Here is a 27102-nt window from a genome sequence, read left to right as displayed (position 1 = left end):
CTTCTTTTCTTATCTATTTCTCCTTTTGGAATGGGAGTATCTATCCTGTGCCTGTCCAATCATTGTATTTTGAAAGTAGATAATTTGTTCTTATTTCACAAGCTCACAGGTAAAGGAAATTTGCCTCAGAATGAATCATGCCTCAAGTCTCACCAATATATGATTCAGATGAGGCTCTGGACTTTGAACTTTTGAGTCAATGCTGAAATGAGTTAAGACTTTTGGGGGGTATTGCAATAGAATAAATGTATTTTGCATGTGAGAAGGACATGAGTTTTAGGGGGCCAGGGTAGAATGCTATGATTTGAATGTCCTCTCGTAAACCCATGTTAAAATTTAATTGCCATTGTAACAGTATTAAAAGGTAGGTCTTTAAGAGGTGAATAGGTCATCAGGGATCCACCCTCATGAAGGAATTAATGTAGTTATCACAAGGGTGAGTTTGTTATCGCATGAATGGGTTTCTGATGTAAAAGGATAAGTTTGGCCCAATTTCTTCCCTCTGTTCCATGTGCTTGCTTCCATCTTCCACCCTGATGCCATGGGATGACCATCACCAACTATGTTCTTGGACTTCGCAACCTCTAAAACCATGAACTAAATAAATCTCTTTTCTTTAAAAATTAGGAAAAAAAAAAAAAAATATTCAGTGCAAGTTATTAGAATATATTCTGCAATCAGTTAAGATTAAGGTTAGTATCTTATGGTTTTTATAGTAATACAACTGTACCATAAAGTGTAAGATTTGGCATAATAACATTGAGTCATTATTGAAGTCAAAAATATCAAATTTCATATCAATCAAGAACTTGTGGACAAAAGTGATTGAGTAAAGCCATATTACATGCAATATACTTGGGAGGTTTGACAATTTTTACCAAACCTTTAAGGAATAAATAATTCCTACTCTAAACAAACCCAAGGAATGACGAAAGAAGTAGGTGTTCCCCAATACTTTATGAGTCTAGTATGATACTGATACCAAAACCAATCATGGACAGTAGAAGAAACATTTTAGGAGAGATTCACTTAAGAAATGAAGTATATGAGCTGGCCAGTTAGCTCAGCTGGTTAGAGCATAGTGCTAATAACACCACATCAAGGTCCAGGGTTCGATCCCTATATCAGCCAGTGACCAAAAGAAAAAGAAAGAAATGAAGTATAAATATACCAAGTTAAATGTTATTTAATTAATCCTGTAATATTATCATCAAGTGGAGATTATTCCAGAAGTGCAACATAGCTCATCCTTAGAAATTCTATCAATGGGTTCTAGGCAAAGGTAACAGACTAAACTAATACACGTGTTTACTTTTTTTTTACCTCCCAAAATCCTATTAAAATGACAATAAAAAGGGTTTTTTACTTGATTTTTTTTTTTTTATGTATTTACCCAGATGAGAACAGAAAAGGGGATGAAATAATAAAATTATGGAAATTTGAAAGCAGATGGACAAATGGTAACCAATTTAGCATACTGGACAAAAGGTGAATTTTAAGCCAACAAAGAGAAAGCTGAGAGGCAACCAGATTTATAGAACTGTGAAAACCCTCATAATTGGGGCACAAAGAATCTCTGAATGTAGGGTGAAAGTGGAAATAAGAACAGAGATTACTGAAGAGTTTGTTGTAGAGAACATTCCCCAATCACACAACCAGATTACTGTCCTCACCCACCTGAGCAGGAGACTAAAAGCTTATTCTCTGGAGAGAGTAAGGAGGCTTATCGACTGGAGAACGCCAGGCAGAGGAGAAGGTAACAGTGGGGAAACCTGGACGATCAACTGAAGGTTTATACACTCAGAGTTGAGGTTTCTAGCTTTCTTTTATCATTTGGATCTAGAATGTTGCTAGACAAGCCTATACCCTTCAGGCAGGAGATGGGAAAACACTTCTCTTCAGAATTTGACTAGCCCAAAAGTAAAGACCTAAAAATACTTATATTATAGGGGCTTCTTAAAGAAATGGCCCAGCCAGATCACTGTACAGAACCTACAATTAACAAGACACACCACACACACACACACACTCGGAGATTCTAAGCAGCTTTTATTTTAAAGTGTACAATTCAGTGGTTTTTAGTACATCAACAGCATTATGCCACCATCACCACTATTTGAGTCCAGAAAATTTTCTTCACCCCATTATGAAACCTGTATCCATTAACAGTCACTCCCCATTGCCCTCTCCCCCAACCCCTGGCAACCATTAATCTACTCTCTATCTCTGTGAATATGCCTATTCTGGACATTTTGTATAAATGTAATCATACAAATAGAAAAACTGTGGTCTTTCGTGTCTGGCTTCTTTCACTTAACATACTGTATTCAATGTTTATCCATGTTATAGTATATATCACTACTTTCCCCCTTTTTATGACTAAAAAATATTCCATTGTATGTATATACCATATTTTGTTTATCCATTCATCAGTTGATGAACATGTGGGCTGTTTCCCCATTTTGGCTGTCATGAATAATGTTAAGAACACTTGTGTATAAGTTTTTGTGTGGGCATGTGTTTTCAATTCTCTTGGTTATATATTCTAGGTTTCTTTTTACTCTTACTCCTCAATACGAAGAGAAAACCAAGTATTACCTACTGATGTGGGTCAAACGTGTCCCCCAAAAGTTCATGTGTTAGATGGAAACTTGATCTCCACTGTAACAGTGTTATGAAGGTAGGAAATCTGATTATGACATTTGATAGATGGGGCTCTTGTGAATAGATTAATCCATTCATGGAGTAATGAATTATCATGGGTATGAACTGGTGGCTTTATAAGGAGCACATGAGAAGCTCTTGCCATTCCTTCACTATGTGATATCCTGTATTGCTGTAGAGAATCACCATCAAGAAAAAGGAAAAGGGCCTTACCAGATGTGTTCTCTAAACTTTGGGCTTCCCAGCCTCTGAAACTGTGAGGAATAAATTTCATTTTTTGGTAAATTACCCAGTTTCAGGTATTTTGTTATAAGCAACAGAAATGCACTAATATACCCAGTATCCAAAGAAAGTCTCTAATAGAAAAAATGAAACCAAAACAAACAAAAGAAAAAAACAACTTAGATGAAACAGAGACCATGTAGGAAGAAGAATGAAAACGAAAAGCAATTGGTATGCAGAGGTTAAAGGAGAAAAGAGGAAACAATATCACACAAGAACAGGGTGCTATTTAAAGAAGGAACATTCAGATAATTTTTTTAACCCAGAAATTTTAAAATATGATAGGAAAAAATTTTTTAAGCTTAATTGGAGTTTTTAAAGATAAAATGAGATAATCTTCCAAAAAATAGGGCAAAAGGACAAAGAGATGGAATATATGAGATAATAGAGGACTAGACTAGTAGAACCAATCCAGATAATAGGGAGTATAGAAAAAAAGAATGGAGAAAACAAAGGAAGAAATCAACAGTGAGATTACTTGGGAAATTTGTCCAGAACTAGATGATGTGGTTTTCTAGATTGAAAGGACCCACTAAATGCCCAGAATAATGGGTGGGTGGGTGGGTGGGTGTGTGTGTGTGTGTGTGTGCGCACGCGCTTCTGGGATGGAGAGCACAGATCAAGTAGAAAAGATCAGTACACAGAATGGCTCTGGACTTTTCCAAGGCAACACTGGAATCCAGAAAATAATGGAACAAAGACTTCCAGACAAAGGTCTGAGGAAAAATTACCCGCACTCTAGAATTTTATATTCAGCCAAGCTATTGGTCAGTGTGACGGGAGAATGTAAACATTTTAGATATGCATGTTCTAAAATACAAGTTGCCTCCCAAGCATCCTTTCTCAGAAGTTACTGGAAAGTGTGTTCCACCAATGTGAGAGAATAAAACAAGGGAATATGAGGAAAGGAAATAGGTTACCTGACTTAAGCGACAAGCAAAGGGAATCTCCATGATGAGAATGAAGAGATCCCAAGATGACCACAGTATTCGTGGCATAGAGAGGACTCAGCAGAGATTTAAACAAGTCTGCAGGCTCCAGGAGACACTTCTTCACAAAGTATCTTTTGTATCAGAATATATGAAGAGGAGAATGGGGATGAATTAGTGATAAATACATATAAATTAAGCCATAAAATAAGGTAATGATGAGCTCTGGGAAAAATAAATGTTTTGCAGAAAAGGAATAATCGTCATGGTTTACTACATGACTCAGCCAAGAATAGTGTTTTCATAGTCATAACAATAACAATATTGAATACTTCTCTGACAAAAATTACAATGTAACAACATTGGAAAGATATGGGACAAAAAGAGTTGAGAAGAGGGATGAGGTATGAAAGAGCTAAATCCCCATCTTCCTTATTGGGAAGACAATAGAGAATGACAAAACTGAAAAATCAAGTTGTAGCAATATAGAAATATTATTTAGACATAAGGAAATAAGTATCAATAGAGGTACCTGGAAAAGCTGAAAATGGTTGTCTTTGTGATTGGGATATGAGGAGTAAATGTACACAGGGTTTTGTTTTGCTATTCTGGGAGCAGGCCTTCTAGAACTACTTGATGCTTTAATGAAAATTTAATAAGCTATTAATATAATTTATAGCATAAACACATTAAATAAAATCATTTTTATCTCAATGGATACAAGAAAAAGCATTTGATAAAACTTGATTCATATTCACCTAAAAAATATATATTAGCACAATAGGAAAAGAGCATTTTCTAAAACAGAGGAGGGATTTCTACCAAAAGCCTCACACAAATACCATATTAATGATGAAATGTTAGAAATACTGCCATTAAAGTCAGAACTAGGACAAGATGTTTGCCATCACCACATCCATTCAACCTTATATTGGAGGTCTTAACAAGTACAATAAGAAGGTAAAAAAGAGAGATTTAATGATTAGGAAAGAAGAGATAAAATTGTAAGGATACACAGATGGTATAATGATATAGTATAAATTCAAAAGACTCCATGGACAAATTCTTAAAACTACCAATTTCAACAAAATTGCTTGATACAAGATCAAAATAGAAATCAATATTATTCCTTTTCACCAGTTCAACCAATAATATCATTAAATTTTTAAAGATACGAAGGAATATATCCAACCAAAGATAGATTTTTCTGGATAAAATTTTACTACTTTATTGAAATATATTAAAAAGGTATAAATAAATGGACATATGTAGCATGTTCATTGGACGGAAGACTTAATATGATAAAAATATAATTATCCCCCTAATTCATATGTAAATTTCAGTGCAATTCTGTTAAAATCTAGTAGTTTTTAGAGCCCAACTAAGTAATCTTTTTTTAAAATTTTAATTTATCAATATACAATGTAGTTGATTTTCATGTCCCTTTACCTACTCTTTCCCAGCTCCCTCTCCCCCCTCCCCCCATCAACATCATATCTGTTCACTTGTCTTCACAAGTTCAAGGAATTGTTGTGATTGTTGTTTCTCCTTCCCCGCACCCCCCACCATCTGTTTGTATATTTATTCATTTATTTATTTATTTATTTTTAGCTCCCACAAATAAGAGAAAACATGGTATTTCTCTTTCTGTGCCTGATTTATTTCACTTATAATTTTTTCTAAGTCCATCCATGTTGCTGTGAATGATTGTATTTCATTCTTTTTTATAGCAGAGTAGTATTCCATTGTCAAAACCACTTTGAGATACCATCTCACTCTAATTAGGATGGCTAATATCCAAAAGACTGAGAATGATAAATGCTGCCAAGGTTGCGGAGAAAAAGGAACCCTCGTGTTGGTGAGAATCCAACTAAGTAATCTTAAAATTCACGTGAAAAAGTTAAGGCTGAGAATAAACAAGACAATTTTGAATAAAAAGTGGAAGTAGAACTCACACTATAGATATGAATCCTAATCATGGAGTAATTAATTAAAACATGTAGTAGTAAAACACATTGTATATATGTATTGAAATATAACTCTGTACCCCATGAATATGTACAACAAATATGTTTCCAAAATTTTTTTTTTAAAAAAGCATGTAGTATTAGTTCAGGAACCTATGTAACAGAACAGAAAGCCAATATACAGACCAGTGTGTATATGGGAATTTGGTAGAGGTAGAGCTACAAATTAGTGCGATAGTGAAACATTGATTAATCCATATGAAAAAAGCAATTGCTACATCAAATTATACATATATATACACACACACACACGCACACACATATACATATATTTTTTTTTAGGTTTTTTTTTTTTGTTTGTTTTTTTGATGGCTGGCCAGGACAAGGATCCAGACCCTTTGACCTTGGTGTTATAACACCATTCTCTAACCAACTGAGCCAATTTTTTTTCCCCCTTGGGCATCACACTATATATTAAAACAAACTGCAAATAGATTAAGGAATTAAGTATAGAAAGTAAAACTTTTAAATGTATGTAAAAACAGAATATTTTATGCCCTCAGTGAATCAAAAGATTTAAGCAAGACACTAAGGACAGAAATAATAAAGGAAAAAAGGCATAAATTTGACACATTAATAGTTTTAATTTTAATAGACATCATAAAAAATTGAAAGCCATGGGTTAAGAGATATATTTGAACACCAATCTGGATACCAGTAAGTGATTGGTATCCAGAATATATGTAGCATCCCTACAAATTAATAGGGCAGGCAAGGTTTTTCTCTTTCAGAAGAAAAAAATCTAAATGATTAATAACTATGTAAAGATGATTAACTTCAGAGTTATTAAGAAAATACAGCTTTAAAAGTGTTGGCAAAAATTTGGAAGAGATGGAAACTTTCATATATGATTATTGGGAGTGAAAATTGATACTACCACTGTGTAGAGCAAGTTTCAAGGCCTAGAAAAGAATTTTGATTCAGCAATTCCTCTTAGGAATACGCACCAAAGAAGCCTTTGCACATGTGCACCAGGAGATCTATACAAGAATATTCTATGCAGTGGCTTTTGTAATAAATAAAAATCTGAAACAATAGGGAAATGGATAAATTAATTGTGGTACATTTACACTATAAAATACTATGTAATAGTTAAATGGATGACCTAGAAGTACACGTAACAACATGAATTTCACAAATATAATGCAGAGTTTTGTTTCTGTTTTTTTTTGTTTTTTAAAAAAAAGCAAATTGAAGTAGAATAGGTGATTCAGGTCTTTTGAGAAGCAGACGCCAAGATTAGATTAGACATATGAGAGATTTTATAAGGTTTAATGAAAGGAAATACCCATGGGGAAAATTGGGACTGGAGTTGGGGAAGGCTGGGAGAGCTGTCAGACCATACTGCAGATCTGAGCCCTGTGAGGGTGACAGGGAAGGAAGGAAGGTTTGGTGGAAGGGTCTTAGACAGTAGTGCAATTCTAAGAAAAGTTTGGCAAGGAAGATAGGCATCCTCAAGTCAATGTCATCTGTCAAAGGCATCCCATGTCTCCCAGGAATAGACCTGCTTTAGTATTCCTGTCCTGCTCAGTCATTGGCTAGGCATAGCCCTTGGCAAATGTGACCTTAGCATAAATGTGGTTATGAATTTCAGATCACAGTAGCTGGGGTCCTTGGTCAATTATACTCCCCATAATCAGACACCTGGAGGTGCGTTTTTATGGCTATCACATGCTCCAAGATGACCCCATTTATATTTAAAAAAACATACAAAATAATGCTACATATTATTTATAAATGCATACATATGAACTAAAAATATAAGAAACAGAGACAAAGAATACTCACTGACCTCGGAGTTGTGGCTACTTGTGGACTAGGATGAGTAATCCTGGGTTCTTCAACAGTGTCTGTAATATGTTTACAAAAAAGATTGGAAGCATATATGCCAAATGTGAACATTGGTGTTGTGGATCCCTAAAACTACTCTCAGGTTCAATAATTCACTCTTGTGAAAAGCTGTTACTGTTTATTACAGCAAAAGGACACAGGCTCAAATCACTAAATGCAAAAGGCTCATAGGGCAGAGTCCAGGAGAGACCAGACACAAGCTTCAGGTTGTCCTCTTCCAGTGGAGTCATACAGACAATGCTTAATTCTCCCAGCAACAGAGTGCAACAGCATGTACAAAGTCTCCTGCACAAATTCATCCAACCCTTGGTGCCCAGGTCAGACAAATAGGCATGGAGCACCCCCATAACCAACCCTAACAATTCAGTTATATTTATATTTGTCTTTTCTGGTTGCTTGATACTCATCCCAAAATAATTCCAGATGCTGCCTTCAATTACAGAAGCCAAAAGGAGAAGGCACATGGCCTAATCTTGGCCAATCGGGAACTCTCTGCAAGGACTCTGAACCTTGAGCTAATCTTAAAAGGACAAGAACAAATGCCAGGAGGGGATCATTTACATCATCCTGACCAGGCTATTCCCACTATCAAAAAGTTCCTTTGCTTTCTCCTCCTTTACTCTGGTACTTTCAGTTCTGAGAGCCACTGGATATCCTTCCAATGAATTCCCTTCTGCTTAGTGAGATTGTTCCTGTTGCTTGCAATATAGAACCTTAACTGACATAATCAAGAAAATGGGCAGAAATGGGAAAATAGACAAATATAGAAAATATCTTTTTTAACCCAACCTACCAGAAGTCAATCTTATCTATTCAAAGTACTGACTTCTGGTATTGAAAATTGTCCCTATTTTTTTGGTATTATTCTCCATTGATCCTATCTTTATCTTTCGAATTTCAAATCTTTCTTGTTTGGGATGGGGGTGGGAGGATATTCAGCTGATTTTTCTAATTTTTGTGATTTTTTGTGGGTTTATTTGATGGCTGGCCAGTATGAGGATCCAAACCCTTTGACCCTAGCGTTACAATACTGTGCTCTAACCAACTGAGCCATCTGGCCAGCGATGATTTTTCTAACTTTCGATTTGCATTCTTAGCTCGTTAGTTTTCAAGCTTCCTTATGTCCTGATAAATGTATTTGAAGTTATAAATTACCTTTGTGTTTTATTTAGGTCCTATAAATTCTGACACGTAGTGTTTTCACTGCAGTTTAAGTGCTTTGTTAAGTATTATTCTTCCTATTTAACAGATAAGGAAACTGAGAAACACTGTTATTAAGCAACAGTATTGTGTTTAAAACTCATTATCATATAACTAAAGATTCATATCTTGATAACTATCGTAATATTCTGGTAACACTTAAACAAGGTAAAATTGAATTTGGAGACACAAATAATAAAGTCCTGATGAATCAGCAAGAAGATTAATAACTAGTTTTGGTTTACTCCAAAACTCTTGAAGTCACTAAGTCTAACTATTAGCCACAGGCACACTTACACCTTGTTTGTCCTTCGGAACATGGTAAGCTACACAGAGATGGGGTTATCTGAGTCAATTTCATAATAGAGATGGATTCCAGTTGCTAGGTAAGTTCATCTCGATTCTTTTTGTTGCAAATGATAAAAGCCAATAGGAATAGCAGAGGCCAAAAGAGAAATTTCTTGGTTCATGTAGCCAAATTCCAAGAATAACAGAATTGCCCCTGGGCTTCAAGGACCAGAGTAAAGCCATTAGCAATATCCATGTCAGCCTTTCCCACTGAGCTTGGCAGAACGATGCCTGCCAGCATTTTCTGGATTTGTATCTTCCCAGCTTCATCGTACCTTAATTTCAAGTAGAAAAATCCTGGAAAGAGACCAGCATGATTTGAGTCATGTTGCTAATCCTGTTGCAGTAACTGTGGCCAGGAGAGATGAGAAACTAAGATTAGCCCAGCTTGGGTTAGGTAACTATCCTTAGTCAATCACTCTGCTTATGGATGGTTTATATTTGGACCCTATGTTAGACTGGAGAGAGGAGGGCAATTTCCCAAAGAAGGGGAGTGCTAGTCCAGAAGAACTAGCATTCCAGAAAAATATCTTAAGATGACACAGAGAATCTGGAGGACGCTTTCCAAATTGGTGGTGGGTGGGGTAGGGAAGGGGCTTGAAGGGGTGAAGAGGAAATAAATTGATTTGTTACTTGTACATTTCTTTGCAATGGAAAAGTTTAAGCCCTTTAGAGTCAAAAGGTGGAGGAGGAGAGAGGCAGGAAGGAAGGCAGGCAGTGAAAATAGATTCATTGCAACAATCACTACATCAAGCTATAGGATTGATATTTAGACATATACAAACATACACACATATATATACACATGCACACCCCCTCATATTAATCTGAACACTTCGGATAACTTAAATTGGAATATTAATCATTTCCACCTAAAGATTTTTGAATAGTAAAAATGTTAAGACTTTTAGAAACTTCATTTACTCGGTAATAACATTCAGTAGGTAACGGGAACATACTGCACACATTCATTTCTGTCAGAATAAGCAGCTTGACTACACAATGATTTCTTAGCGTTAAGTTTTTCTATGGCCAGGGAAAAGCTTCATAATTAGTTTTCTAAAATTGAGGTGACTTTCTAAATACTTAATGTATTTAGTAAGGGAGGGGAACAATTAAGGCTTAATTACTATGAAAATGAAAACTAACATCACAATTATAGAACATTTAAATAAAAAAATAAACTATATAAACTATATTATATAGTATTTTATATATACACATTATATAGTTTTCTTATATATATTGTATCAAAATACCTTTTCTACTTTGGTAAATAAATTTTTGAGACTGAAAACAAACTAGTTCAAGCACTTCTACATACAAAAATTTCAGGTTTGTATTTATTAAAAACAAAATAAGTTCATTTGAAGTGACCATATATACACCAAGATAAATATTTAGAATTGTGTAAATAGAAATAGTGAACAGCTTCAAATTTCTCAATATTTTAATGACTTAATTTACTTTTCAGTCAGTTTTTTGTTAAAAATAAATTTGCTTAATTTTAAACTTAGGTCAATGTGCTTTTTTGCTTTTTTAAAAAGACAAAACAGTAAAAATGGCAGGTATTAGGTATTAAGAAGTAACATTTATAGTTGTCTAGATGTAATCATTTTAAAAACATACAAATTCAATATGCAGTAGGAAAATGTTTTAAACACATAAGAAACTACGCTCCATAAAAAATAAAATGCAACTTCTATTTGTTATTCAAATATCAAAAACTAAATATTCTGATTTAAAAGTAGCTTCTATAAAATGTTGAGTAGGCATTGTTTGCTTTCCTAATGTATAAATAAGAAATACTTCTATCTCACCTAAACAGTAATATCAATATTTCCTAGCAAAAATGTAGTATATACACAGAAAGGTGGGCATTGTCCTGCATTCAAGTTTTTGAGTTTGTTTTCCATTAAAATGTTTTCTATCACTTATAAGAACTACACACACAAAAGTAAAAAGATGAGGTAAACATCTTATACTTTTAAGAACTGGAAATGTAATACTCAGATATTTCCAATGTCTAGACTCTAGAAAGTTGCTTTTAAAGGTCCTCCATAATGATGATAATTATGACACATATCTGAGCCACATAATGAATGGCAGTTTTCTTGGTCTTCTGAGTAGGCAGTGATCTCCTTTCCTGTTATTACAAAACAATCATGACTAAGTTTTTCCAACAATATTGCTCCAGTGTGTGGGTTCACATGAGGCACCATGCTACAGTAAGAGCTGCTACAATGCCATTCAAAATTGCCATGCTATAGCCCATGTGGAAAGAATGTCCAGTTAGTTTCCTAGAGAAAAAAGAAAAATACAAATCAAAGAAGGAAAACGTAATTTGGTATAACAAAAACACCAACAGTTTTTATTGAATATGCTTACAACCTAGAAAGATGTTTCTTAAATGTTTACACATTAATAAGTTAAAAAAGAATATTTGGACATCTTCAGGAATTATAGTAGACAGATGTTAAGTTCTCTGTCAAAAAGTGTACTGGTTAACAAATATAGTTGTTTCTATTACTCAGAGCAAAACGCTGATTTTGATCCCTATACTTCTTCACTATGTTTCATAGTTATTGTGTATAGCCATAACTTAATTCTAATGTATAAATCTTACTACATTACAAACATTTTCTTCCGTTAATTAGTACTATGTGTCCCTGCTCTCTTGTTCTCACTTAGATTCAACTTAAAATATATATTATTCCAAGTATTTATCCTATTTGTACCATTTTTAGGTTAGGTGAAGGAATCTGACTTTTTCTTTGAGCACAAGTTGACATGATTGGTAAGCAAATTAGATTATGTCTTTTATAAATATTTCAGTTCTCAACCTAATAGGTTATTTAATTAAAGTGGTTCTCAATAAGTTCCTAATTATCAGCAAAGACACATCTCTCGTTTTATGATTACTATGAGTGCCCACTAGCACAAGAAGTTCACATGCACAGATTTTTCTTGACATTTGTTTCCTTAATCTTGTAACAATTTTACTTATTTTACTATCATTTCTTTCTTAATGTTCCTCCCACTAACCATATTGCACTAATATTCCTTGTTTATCTTAATAGGGATGAGACACACTGAAACGAAAAGGAGGTAGTGCTCAAGTGGCATCAGAAGGCAAAACAGATCCTCTCCTCACTCACTGGAGCAATCCAAACTGAGGACATATAGGAAGTTAAACTGGCAGAAGTAAAAGCCAAAAGTTAAAAGCAAGAAGGGCACTGATATGAGAGGGTCATCATACCCATACCCTCTCTTCCTTTTCTAAGGAGAGGCCAAAGCCAGGAAAGTAGTTAGAACTGAGTTCACATTTGAAGAGCACTTCATAGTAATGACTCCAGTCCCATAAGATTTATAGCAGAGATTGAAGAAAGGCCTCTTCAGAGAACAAATGTTTGCATTCACCTGAGGCTACAGAAAACCCTGATGCTCCCTGAGGGTCTCCTGTTCTGGTTAAACTTACCTCATTCAACTAGGGCTAGTTTAAGATGTCTTTCATGTGCCATTAAGAGTTAATCTACCTAGCTATATTACCTACTACATGGTAAAATAAAATAGGCAAACTAAATGCTTTGCCCCTTTAAAAAAGAAATTTCTTACACATATTGATTAGTGAACAGAAACCCAACTATAAAACTGAACTATCAGCATTATCATTCATCGTAAAAAAAATTTAATGACACAAACTGTTAAATTAATACAAAATAAGTTAATAATGGAACAGTTTCCAAATTGTTCTGTTTTACTAGTTTGTGACCCCTGCAATCCCACAAAATAGAAAAATCTCTAAAGTACAGTTTAGTAAGCTTTTAACTACAGCGTTGGTATAAATGAGTTTTACCGAGATGTACATGCTCAAATGGCTCAGTGACCCTTACTAAGGGAGGCAAATCAATGCATTTGAATGGCAATGAAGAAAAGCTCCAGAGCAGTGGTTTCTCAGACTTTCTACCATCTCAAATGCACAGTATTCCCACTGAAACATTATAACATTTGTTACACATTATTTCAAGCAAAGGGACTTAAATCTTTGAGGAATCACTTATTTTAATGCTTTTCAAAATATTCACCATAATTTTCCTCTTTGGAGAAGACACAGACAGTCCCTGAAAGGTTTTCTCTCTTATGACTCTAATGTATGATCTCTGAAGTTCTGTCAATAAAGACTAAAGGCAGCATGGTTCTCCTTTGTCAAAACCCTTTACTTATCTCTGGTAGAGGACATGTTTTAAATTGACTCAAGTACCATGAAAATACTACTTTCAATTAATGAATTTAATATCTTCAATAAATGATGACTAGCCAGAGCAATCAGAGAAGAGAAGGAAATAAAGGGCATCCAGATTGGAAAAGATGAAGTCAAACTGTCCCTGTTTGCAGATGACATGATCCTATATATCGAACAGCCTAAAACCTCTACAAAAAAACTGTTGGAATTGATAAATGATTTCAGCACAGTAGCAGGATACAAAATCAACACACAAAAATCAGTAGCATTTCTTTTCTCCAATAGTGAACATGCAGAAGGAGAAATCAAGAAAGCCTGCCCATTTACAATAGCCACCAAAAAAATAAAATACTTAGGAATTGAGTTAACCAAGGAGGTGAAAAATCTCTATAATGAGAACTACAAACCACTGCTGAGAGAAATTAGAGAGGATACAAGAAGATGGAAAGATATCCCATGCTCTTGGATTGGAAGAATCAACATAGTGAAAATGTCCATACTACCCAAAGTGATATACAAATTCAATGCAATCCCCATCAAAATTCCAAAGACATTTTTCTCAGAAATGGAAAAAACTATTCAGACATTTATATGGAACAATAAAAGACCACGAATAGCCAAAGCAATGCTCAGCAAAAAAAATAAAGCTGGAGGCATAACACTACCTGACTTTAAGCTATACTACAAAGCTATAATAACCAAAACAGTATGGTACTGGCATAAAAACAGACACACTGACCAATGGAATAGAATAGAGAATCCAGAAATCAACCCTCACACTTACTGCCATCTGATCTTTGACAAAGGCACCAAGCCTATTCACTGGGGAAGGGACTGCCTCTTCAGCAAGTGGTGCTGGGATAACTGGATATCGTTATGCAGGAGAATGAAACTAGATCCATACCTCTCACCATATACTAAAATCAACTCAAAATGGATTAAGGATTTAAATATACACCCTGAGACAATAAAACTTCTTAAAGAAAACATAGGGGAAACACTTCAGGAAATAGGACTGGGCACAGACTTCATGAACACGACCCCAAAAGCACGGGCAACCAAAGGAAAAATAAACAAATGGGATTATATCAAACTAAAAAGCTTCTGCACAGCAAAAGAAACAATTAAAAGAGTTAAAAGACAACCAACAGAGTGGGAGAAAATATTTGCAAAATATACATCTGACAAAGGATTAATATCCAGAATATATAAGGAACTCAAACAACTTTACAAGAAGAAAACAAGCAACCCAATTAAAAAATGGGCAAAAGAGCTAAGTAGGCATTTCTCTAAGGAAGATATCCAAATGGCCAACAGACATATGAAAAAATGCTCAACATCACTCAGCATCCGGGAAATGCAAATCAAAACCACATTGAGATACCATCTAACCCCAGTTAGGATGGCTAAAATCCAAATGACTATGAACGATAAATGCTGGCGAGGCTGCGGAGAAAAAGGAACTCTCATACATTGTTGGTGGGACTGCAAAATGGTGCAGCCTCTATGGAAAATGGTATGGAGGTTCCTTAAACAATTGCAAATAGATCTACCATACGACCCAGCCATCCCACTGTTGGGAATATACCCAGAGGAATGGAAATCATCAAGTCGAAGGTATACCTGTTCCCCAATGTTCATCGCAGCACTCTTTACAATAGCCAAGAGTTGGAACCAGCCCAAATGCCCATCATCAGATGAGTGGATACGGAAAATGTGGTACATCTACACAATGGAATACTACTCAGCTATAAAAACGAATGAAATACTGCCATTTGCAACAACATGGATGGACCTTGAGAGAATTATATTAAGTGAAACAAGTCAGGCACAGAAAGAGAAATACCACATGTTCTCACTTATTGGTGGGAGCTAAAAATTAATATATAAATTCACACACACACATACACACACACACACAAACCGGGGGGGGGGTAAGAAGATATAACAACCACAATTATTTGAAGTTGATACAACAAACAAACAGAAAGGACATGGTTGGGGGGGAGGGGGGGAGGGAGAAGGGAGGGAGGTTTTGGTGATGGGGAGCATTAATCAGCTACAATGTATATCGACAAAATAAAATTTAAAAAAAAAAAAAAAAAAATAAATGATGACTAAATATATCACCTATTTTACCCCAGTCTATATATGCATATACATGCATTTTACTTTTTTTTTTGCATTTTATTATAATTAAAGCATACCAGTGAAATGCAAATGTCTAACATCTATACAAGTCAATAAATTTTTACCATGGTACTTCTTCATGTACCCACCATCCACATCAAGATAAAGAACATTTCCAGGACCCCAGAAAGCTCTCTCGTAAATACCTACTTTCCCTCTCCTAAATATTGAGGTAACTGCAGTACTAAGGGCTGTCACCATGGCTGGTTTCACCTTCTCTTAAAACTGCATATACATACATCATACAGAATGTATTCTTGTGTGTGTCTGGCTTCTTTTGCTAAATATTGTGTCTGTGAGATTCATCCACGTTGTATGTAACATCAGTGGGCATATGCATTCATTTCTCTTGGATATATCCTAGGGGTGGAACTGCTGGGTTACAAGGCAGATGTAAATTTGGCTTTAGTAGAAAGTACCAAACATTCTTCCAAAATAGTTGTATCAATTTACATTTCTACCAACAGTGCATGAGTCCCAGTTGCTCCACATCATTGCTAACACTTGGTATTACCAGTCTTCTACATTTTTATCATTTTTAGTGGGTATGCAGGGTATGTCGTTTTGGTCTCAATACTTATTTTTCTGATGACTAACCCCCATTCATCAGACTAACTTATTGACTAATTTACTGCCCATTCAGTTATCCTCTTTTTTAGAGTTTTTGTTCAAGTCTTTTACTCATTTTTCTACTGGTTTATAGAGTTCTAGATACAAATCCTTTGTCGGAAATATATTCTCCTAGTTTATGGCTTGTCTTTTCACTCTCTTAATAAGATCTTTTTATGAACACAAATTCTTAATTTGAATAAAGTCCAATCTATCACTTTTTTTTAATGGTTAGTGCTTTTTTGGTGGCCTTTTCAATAAATCTTTGACTACTCCAAGGTTATGAAGATATTCTATTTTTTAAGGAGCCTTTACTGTTCCTCTTTTGACATTTGGGATTATAATTCATCTCGAATTAATTTTTTGTATATTGTGTAAGGTAGAGGCTAAGTAAGGCTCACTTTTCCCCTTACAGATATTTAATTGCTCTAGCATAACCTATTGAAAAGGCAACGTTTTATTCCTTATTGAATCGCTGTGGTGCCTTTGTCCTAAGTCACATAACTGAGCAACTGGTTTTGGACCTATTATTCTATTCTTCCAGTCTATTTGTCTATCCCTAAACAAATGCCACATTGTCCTAATTATTATAGTTTTATAATATAAAATGAAATACCACTTCATACCCACTAGGATGGTTATAATTTTTAAAAAAAGAAAGAAAACAAGTGTTGGTAATAATATGGAGAAATCGGAACTCTTACACATCACTGGTGGGAATGGAAAATGGTGTAGCTATTATATAACCCAGCAATTCCACTCTAGGTATATAACCAAGAGAATTAAAAACATGTTCACGCAAAAACTTGTACCTGAATGTTCATAGTAGCATTATTCCTAATAGTCAAAGAGTGGAAACAACACAAATATCCATCAAATGATGAATGGATAAACAAAATGTAATAGATCCTTATGGAATATAATTTGGCCATAAAAAGAAATGAAGTACTGATACATCCTACAACATGAATGAACCTTGGAAACAGAATGCTAAGTGAAAGAATTAGACACAAAACATCACATTAAAAAACCCCCAAACTATATAATTCCATTTATATGAAATGTCTAGAATAGGCAAATACATAGAGACAAAAAGTAGACCACGGGTTTCCAGGGGTTAGAGGGAGAGGAGAATGGAAGAGTGACTGCTAATGGGTATACGAGGTTTTCATTTTGGAGTGAAAGAAGTGTTCTGGAATTAGAAGGCGGTGACAGTTACACAATATAGTAAAATACTAAAACTACTAAATTGTACATTTTAAAATGGTGAGTTTTGTGTTACATGAAGTATATATCAATTAAAGAAACCCCCAAAAACAAACAAGAAAAACCTCCTGAAGGACATTAAAACATAGGGCCTGAATAAAGGAAGGAACCCACCACAATCTGGGAATACTCAACATTGTAAAGGTCTCAATTTCTTAAAAAAAAAAATCCATAAATTCAATTTGATCTCAGTAGTAGCTTAACAGGATTTTTTTGGTAGGAAACTGACACATTGATACTAAGTTGATCTGATGCAGTAAATGTGCAAAAAGAACAAAGAAAAATTCTGAAAATTCAAATCATAACATAAAAACAAAGTAATTTTAAAAAATAAGTACACTGATACAGAAATGAAAGACATTGGAATAGGGTACAGCATCCAGAAACAGATCTACGTTTGTGTGTGTACGTATGTGGGTGGTGGGAGACGGGGCTGGGAGTGATGAGACATTATACTTGATCAACAAGGCATTTTTAAGTCAGAGAAAACAAAATTGACAATTATTGTTTTACAAGTTGCTTCCTCCTTATTCCTAAGAATCATGTTTTTTCATTTAGCAGTATAGGAAAAATCAAGATTCAGATTATTTTCAAAAGAGCAGTCATAATTACAGGGAGTAAAAAGAATGAGTGACTTCAGGTGGTTTCCTTTCAGTCTTCTGGTTTTATTTTGTTATCTCAGAAGTTCTACTAAATATGATGAAACAGAATAAGACTAATCTTATATTTTTAGATTAATAGGGGCAAATACCTACAATTCCAATGTTTGCAGGTTTGTGGCTTGTAAACTCACTCGCAATATGAAGCTCAGAAGATACTGGTATTGTCCATTTACAAATTCTTTTTTATCTTAAATTTGTGTATGTGTGTAAGACAAGTCACTACTGATCTTGCGCAGATTAAAAATAAAAACCCTAAAGGTCCAATCATCTGCTGTATAAAGTTTTATTCACAATTTTATCATGGAGTCTACTATGAATTCCAAAATGGTTCTTACTGTTTTAAGTCATGACCTTTTATCTCCATAATCTGAAGCACGCACATACTGCTAAGCAATATATTATAGGGGTAAAGAAGTTTGAGAAGATTGAGTAGAGTATTTAATTTTTGCTCATTGGTTCTTCTATAATTTCATGAAGAGAAAGGTAAGAAAATGGAAGGGACCTAACCCCAGAAGAATGATAAGCCTGATCAGGAGATGATTCTTTATCATGTACTTTAGATCAATAAAGCAAAATGACTACAATTTCTTAAATTATATGTAATAGTCTAACATGGGAAACTTGATAAGATAATAAATAAAAATTTCCACCCAGATTTATTTATTATTAATACTGCCAAACCCCCAAAGCAAAAAGATACCTGGCCCTGCCAATCTGACTTGATTTTCTTGTCATGCCATACGGATTTCTAATCGGAACTGCACTATTTGCATCAGGTGAAAAGAAAGAAAAAAACAAAACAACAACAAAAAACCCACAAGAAATCCCATGGTTTCACAGCAATATAACAGAAATGTTTAACTTTGAAGACCCTCCATTTTATTTCAAAATAAATACGTGGATTGTTGGTCTAGTTTTGGACTATCCTTTTTTTTTTTTGTTTGTTTGTTTTTTATAAAGATGACTGGTAAGGGGATCTTAACCCTTGTCTTGGTGTTGTCAGCATCATGATCTCCCAAGTGAGCGAACCAGCTATCCCTATGTAGGGATCGGAACCCGTGGCCTTGGTGTTATCAGCACCACAGTCTCCTGAGTGACTCACAGGCTGGCCCTTAGACTATCTATTCTATTCTTCTGGTCTGCTTGTCTATCCCTGAACCAAATACCACATGGTCCTGATTAAATTATAGTATTAATAGAAGATGAGATACCATTTCATACCCACTAGAATAAATGTTATCTATACTGACTCTGAAATAACTTTAAAGAAATTTTGAAAATGGCATGACTATTTTTGGAGATGCTGCTATAGTTATTTGCATATATTAATGTGGCAGAGAAAACCAATTCATAATAAAATTCTTTCCAAGTTGGTGACATTCTCTCCATATACCTAACACAATGTACAGATTAATTTTCCTAAAACATTCTTTTGCTCAAAATGCTTTTGTATTATCTAGATATAAAATATGTGAGCAAAGCAAACGATATTGTTAAGAAGGTCAAGTTTCCTTAATGATAAAAGTCTGACCCAGGTTTTAAAAGATGTGGCAATGGATTGGCAGACAAAAGAGGCATCATGGTGTAAAGAGAAAAGGACAGAACCAAGAGAAGTGGAACTCACACTTAAGATTTCATGCTTTTCAAAGAGATCACATATTTATGTACAATTTTTTTTTTTACCTATTAAAATAGGTTATTGATCAACATTACCTGTACTTAAACTGGAACAATGACGTAGAGAGTATAACTATATAAATATTTTAGTACCAAAGAGTCAATCAAGAAGAGTCAGTAAAGAACAGCCATAATGAAAATTAATGGATGATACCATTTAACCTAATTCAAAATTGTAAGACCTACCTATTCATTTGAACATATAAAATAATAAGTAGGAAAATAAACAGAGAATTCAAGGAAAAAACCAGAATGTACAAATTTTATTATGCTGAGAAAAAGTTCTTTTCCACTGCAATACATTTCTGAAATCAAAATGGAAATGAATGGGAAATACTGTTCAATAAGAATAAAATACCATTGGAAATAATGTATAGTTACAAAGAAAGCCTCATAATAGAACTACTTCCACATCCTAGAAGGTGAGTTATATAAAGGTACTATCTCATTCTGGTTTTAAAGAATTCCTTTCCAATAATAAAGAATTCTACAATGAAGTATTTATGTGGTCCCTTTTAGTGGCTAAGAGGTCAAGCTCTATAGTTAGACATGGATGTAAATGCCAGCTTTGCTATTTACAAGGGGTATGAAGATACAAAAATTGTTTGACCTCTGTGACCTTCAGTTTCCTCCTCTATAAATGGAAACAGAAATAGAACCTACCCTTACAAAGTTGTTGTGAGGATCAGGTGACTGGCACATAACAAATGATCAATAAATGTTAGCTATATACTCATAGTATAGAAAAGAAAGCTTAGCTACAGAAGAGATTTTTTAAAATTCTTTTGACTGTCTACTTCAATTCTCCTTTCCTTCTAAGCAGAATGGACCCCAAAACCAAACAAACAGTAACATTATACAAACAAATCCAGGAGGTAGATTTGGGATGGAAGAATTAAAGGTTTATGTATGTATGTATATGTTTCTGCTTCATATTACCTTCTTCTTACTTGTTCATAATCATTCCTCCTTTTATAATTCACTAAAGAACCTAACTTCCACTATTTATATCTAGATTTTGTACTGTGGAAATATGATTTCTAGCAACATATTTATATTAACATTTAATAATAACTTGTGAAATGAATATATCATAAAAGAATTATATCTTAATTATTTTCATTTTTCAAGAATGGAATACATTTACAATTTAAAATTCAAATAAATTTAATGACTGGTGATTTAAGTGACTATACTCTTACTTTTGAACCACAAATTAAAGCATTGAATAGCAAATGCCCATAGTCCCAAATAAACCGTCCTCTTATTTTTTTTCAAATTTAAGAGAGAGCAGCAGATTCAAGCAGTTCACTCTTCATGTTCTGGGTTGTTTACTATTTTTACACTAGCCTTGATTGATCTGAACTGAATCTCTATACCATAGTGATAAATACCAGATGTCGCTCTCTTGAAATCTTCATTCCTATGCCATATTCCTTTCCCTCACATATATTCCTACATATCAGACACACTTTCATGACAATTCTTGCAATTTAAAATAGTAACTTTCTTGCCAACTGATTTTGCTTTAAGCAAAAAGCTCTCTGTGCTTGGCAGAATAAAAAGTTTTATTAAAGGCTCATATTAAGAACCACTGGCTATTTGTTTCTGTGTCTGATGGGCTCAGCAGGAGACAGGATGAACTAGTTGGTACTAATCTATCCTCTTTTAACACATCTGAGCTGTCTTTTATTTCTCATTCTATTCCTAGCCAAGTAATCTCTGATTCCTAAAGAGTTTTAAGCTGTCTGAGTTTTGGCTGGAAAAACTACCAGTTAGTTCTTTATCTGGAAAGTTCTTAACTCCAAACCATGAATTTGAAAGCAAATACTAAGCAACATCATAGTTCAATTACTTAACAAAGCATTTCCTTTTGTTTCTTTTAGAAACACAATACTATATATCTTCTTTTGTATCCTTTTGTCCTAAAAATTACTTATTAGAAATTGCTGATGAGAGGATGAAGTTTTCTGTATTTCAATGAACTTTACCAGTGTTACTGAATACTCTACATCAGGCATGGTATTACATATGGGAGATAAAGAAATGAATAAGAATCAGTACTGCTCTCACAGATAACCTATGGACACAGTATGCTCAGTCTAGAAAGTGCTGCAGACAACATTACTGGAACATAAAAGAGTCATTCAGCTTGTAGAAGAAAAGAAATTTTAAAGAACTAATACCTGAGCTAAAACTGAATATGAGGGATTTAGAGTTCTAAACAAATAACAGTATGTGCAGAAGCAAGAGACCATGAGGATAATAATTACTCTTAGCATTCCTGTAAAAACTAAATGAGATGATATTAACAAGTACTTATTGCAGTGCCTAGAATTTATTGAGCACATTCTCAATAAGACAATAAATGTTAGCCATTATTTTTTGTCCTTGACTAGTTGGAGGTACTGAGGAAGAAGGAAGAACTGAAAGTTTCTCACTTGAGTTATTGGCTGAATGAAATATCATTCATCATGATAGGGAACCCACAAATAGAAACAGGAAGGTAGAAAGTGGGAAACAATGAAGTCAATTTTAGATATGCTAAACTGGAAATATCCATGGGACACTGGGGTAAAAATTCCAAGCAAGCAACAGGAAATACAATGAAAATCAAAAGACGAGTTCTCAAGAGAGAGGCTTAAAATAGCTAGAAAGAAAAACAGGACGGAGTAGTGTCACAGAAGAAAGAAAAGCACTTCAAAAGGGAAGGAATGATAAACCATTTCAAATAATAGATTGGAAAATGAAAATTAATAATTTATAATTTTATAATTTTATAATTAAGAAGCCTGCACTGAGAACTCAAGAAGAAAAAATTTAGCATAGGGGTGACTGCAGATACCTGTGGTAGCAACTGCAGTCACTGGGGAGACAGGAACTATCTCTTCCTTCTTTAAGACACTTAAATGTGGACTGAAGGAGAGCGGGGCATGAGAATTTTCGTCTTTAATATAGGAGAAACTTGAATGTTTTAAAAATATCCTAATAAGACTGCAGACAAGGGAAAACGTTGAAGACATATGAAAAGGGAATGGGGGTGGTAGTAGTGGTAGTGGGATCTAGAGCACAGGAAGTAAAATTAAATTTGAGCAGGTAAAAGAACACTTCATCCTCTAAAAGAAATGGATAAAATGATGGATGTGGATATAAGGTAAGTTTGTAATATTATAATGAGAGGGGGAAGGAAGAAGCAAGAAGTAGAGATAGTTCCCTTATTGTGACCTCTTAGTGAAACTGAAAGTGAGGACCATTGAAAACAGGAGTTTGATGTGGTGAAGATTTGAAATGGTCACAGAGAAAGTGGGAAAGGAATGCAGATGGACTGATAGACTGATGGGTGGATCATGCTAGTTTAGATTCTAGCTCAGACTATGAAGTTGTGAACTCTAATTATTCAGACATTGTTTGGATAATTCAGCTCCACTTTATTATCCTCTTCATATGGAACACCACAGGCCTTGGCCTATTTCAGAGTGAATTTGAGATCTGCTATTTTAACATTTCACTAGCTTTACTATAGGCTCTCTCCTACTTGACCTTTCTTTTATGCAATAACTGCAGTTTTACAGGGAGGCACTTCATACTTCTTTCTTTATATAGGGTGTGGTAAAGGAAGCTAACTTTTCTTAGAGCTCAAAACAATTGTGAAAAAATTTGATGTATTTACTTCAGCTTTCCCATTTTTAAATTTCAATTAAAATTATTTCCCTTGTTACTAATTTGTCTCCTACTCTATTTCTTAACCCTGAAAAACATTTCCCAGACTTGGAAAGGAAGTCAATCTTTGCAGACTCACAAACTAAAAGGAGAAGTGAGTAAAATAAATATAGTGGGTTTATAACTGTCTTATTTATTTTGTTATAATTTTAAACACCCTCAAGTTGTAAGCCTTCCTGCTTCTTCAAATAGGCTTTAGCTGACCTTCTATTAGTACTTTTTCATTATTATTTATCCATTACAACTCAGATATCAGCAAAAGTTAATAAGTTTATCCAATTAAGTATTAATTATTTTATATTAAAATGTGATTTTTAGAAATGTGTGCCTTATCCTTAAGACTATAAAATTGACCAGTTAGAATGAAACTTTCTGAACATATGAGCACTCCCTTGTTCCTTGACTAATATGAGAGCACTTCAAAAAGTTCATGGAAAAATAGAATTAAAAGATAATATGAAACTTCTATGAACTTTTTGAAGTACCTTCATATATATATATATATATTTTTTTTTTTTTTGACCAAAAATTAAATATTGCTTACAAAAGATTTCTAATTTCAGAGTAATCTTCTAAAGCAGGGGTTAACAAACTTAGGCCTGCCTGTCCTGTCACTTGTTTTTATAAATAAAGTTTTACTGGAACACAGTCCTGTTCATTCCTTTATGTATTATCTGTAGCTGTTTTGGTGCTACAATGGCAGAGCTGAGGAGCTATAACAGACACCATGTGGCCCACAAAGCTAAAAGTACTTACCATCTAGCTCCTTACAGAAAAAATTTGCTGACCTCTGTCTAAAGCCATCCTATTCAAAGTGTATCCTCAGACCAGTAATTACCAGCATCACCTGGGAATTTCTTAGAAATCCAGAATCTCAGACCTATCCCAGACATACCGAATCAGAATCTGTATCATTAGCTAGATTGTCTGGTGAATCTAAAAGCCTCAAAGTAAATACTCATGCTCACTAGTTGGAAATATGTAAATTAGCAAAGAGATTTCTAAATAGATCATCTCTTTAAAAACCCATACCAATTAGTTTCTACATTAAAGCTTCAAAGTTACTGTAGTTTTAAATACTAAATACATAAATTAACAAATACTTACAAAATTGTTTGTTTCACTGTATCACCATGTTCCTAAATAGGAGATGTTATTACTTCTTATAAAAAAAAATGATGTTATTACTTCATATAAAAAAAAATTTATATGACAGGTAACTCATATAAGAAATCAGGTAAGAGACAGAGTAGGAGAAAAAAAACTTCTCCCACCTCTTTCTCCTTTTTATATATACAGGTTGAATATCCCTTAAAATGCTTGGGACCAGAAGCGTTATAAATTTCAGACTTTTTCAGATTTTGGAATGTTTGCAGAAATACCTATTGGTTGAGCATCCTTAATGAGAAAATCCGAAAGCAAAATGGTCCAATGAGCATTTCCTTTGAGCACATAATGTTGGGACTGAAAAAGTTTTGAATTTTGGAGCAGTTTGGATTTCAGATTAGGGATGTTCAACCTATATTTACATTGCTAGGACAGTGGCTACACATTGGTATGTTGTACATATGTGTACGCATATGCATATTTCTACTTCAAAGTAATGTGTTAGGATAAAATATGGCAAAATATTTTTAGAATGAAGTGGCAAAGAATAAGACTAAAATTATCATTTTGTTTACCATAGTTTTAAGTAGTTATATTTGGGTGGGATACAATTTTATCAAAGTATGAGATATTTCAAATACATACACATATATAAACCATACATACATATATGCATATATACACATTCACAAGGTTTTACTATTCAAGAAGGTTACACAATAATTGTAAACAGTGATTCTTTGATGCCTACAATAGCAGAAAACCATGAGCTGAATTGAGAAAATATTATAGGCCTACTTTAATAAAAGCAAATAAAAGTTAAAAAAAAAAAAAAAAAAACCTGCATAAACACTAGCCCCCAAAATGGAAAAAAAAAAAATGTGTTACATATACCTTCATAAAAATTGAAATACTTTCATATGCATAGATTTTTTTTTTTAATTCTGGAGGCAAAACCCTCAGTCTAGGAATACTAGTTATTTCTGGATTATTTAAAATGAGACTTTTGCTGCCTTCCACTTTCAAAGTTATATCACTCTGTGCTGATTTACAATGAGCATGTATTAATTCTATAATCATAAAAAAGTCAATAAGGAGAAATTTTAAATCATAGTCACTGTCTTAGCAATGTAAATAGATTTCTAAGTTGTCACTAAGAAATAAAAGATGCTATTAAAGTAGAAAGTCATCAAATATGACTGTGTACTGACTTCAAGGTTTTAAGATAAATCTGAGGTAAAGATTATTTGAAAAAACACTTACTTAAAAGATATAAAAGGTGAAGAAAAAAGTATAAATATATATATTTAATGTTGCATACCTAAAAATACATAAAATATTTTGAGCATTTGCTCCACTGCTCCACTGGCCCTATAATCAGTCTAATAAATTGCATTACAAATAAATATGGGTTAATAAAGCATCCACCGTTTAAATGAAACAAGTTGATTTATCAATCTACACAATAGTAAGCTATGTTATAATGGGACTCAAATTTCAAGTTTAAGGATTTCCTCTTTTTTTAAGACTTTTTCATTAGCATTATATGTACATTCATAGCTATACTGCCAATCTCTCTGGTCCTACTTCCTCTTCTATGGCATAATGATGGTCTGCACAATCTCTATACTCTTTTCTACCTCTCAATTCTACAACAATTAGGTCTTCAAACATACACTAACGTCCTTTTTCAAGAATTCTACCAACCAGAAATGTTAATTCAGTCACAATCCTACGCTTTGCCAATGCAAAGTTAACTACCATAATGACGTATGAATGAAAGTACATCTGGTTGGAAACTGCATATTCACCTATGGGCTATTTTACCTATGTAGCTGTCTACGGTTGCAAAGTAAAGAATGTCAGACATGTTAACTTTATTAACATGTGTGTTGTGTTGTGGTGGAAAAATGCCTGAGGACACTATCTACACTGGGCTCTATCTTGATTAGACAAAGTCCTTATTCACTAGGAAGTCAGGGAAAACAGTACAAAAGTTACAAGAAAAACAGGATTCCCAAGCCTTTAGAATTCATGAGTCTATTTAAAAAACAATTTTTTTAAAAGAAGTAACTGAAACAGTGCTGCCAAAATTTCACTTTGCCAAGAACAAAGTTAAAAAACCACTATGATCCACCATCAGCATTATTTCATAAAAGAAAAGGTATCTTAATGTCAAAAGAATAGAAAGAAAAAAAGAATGGAAAAGATAAAATCTCGGGATAAATAACAATTATCCAAGAAAAGATAATCAGCAACCCACTCAGGCCATGGTCAGATCCAGCTTAGAAAAATTTCAAGAAAGAAAAGGAATGCTCTGCTACCAT

At 33.9% G+C, this 27102-nt stretch overlaps 1 protein-coding gene across 3 annotated transcripts in view; it reads right to left on the bottom strand.

The window, feature by feature from the left end:
- Positions 1-27102, bottom strand: part of ARL6IP6 (ADP ribosylation factor like GTPase 6 interacting protein 6) — a 52941-nt gene that overhangs the window by 5386 nt on the left and 20453 nt on the right. For 2 of the 3 annotated variants that reach the window (XM_063080271.1, XM_063080277.1), the window contains one exon: positions 11042-11601. The exons of the other annotated variant lie outside the window; for it this stretch is intronic. In XM_063080271.1, the coding sequence (XP_062936341.1) occupies positions 11508-11601 (94 nt within the window). In that variant the 3' untranslated portion in view covers positions 11042-11507. Of the gene's footprint in view, positions 1-11041; positions 11602-27102 lie in introns of those variants that run through there. 3 annotated transcript variants of the gene reach the window in all.

The sequence above is a fragment of the Cynocephalus volans genome, chromosome 1 (genome assembly GCF_027409185.1).
Source record: "Cynocephalus volans isolate mCynVol1 chromosome 1, mCynVol1.pri, whole genome shotgun sequence".
Lineage (NCBI taxonomy): Eukaryota > Metazoa > Chordata > Mammalia > Dermoptera > Cynocephalidae > Cynocephalus > Cynocephalus volans.
The sequence above is the reverse complement of the archived record's forward strand: the minus strand, read 5'-3'. Positions and strand labels throughout refer to the sequence as shown.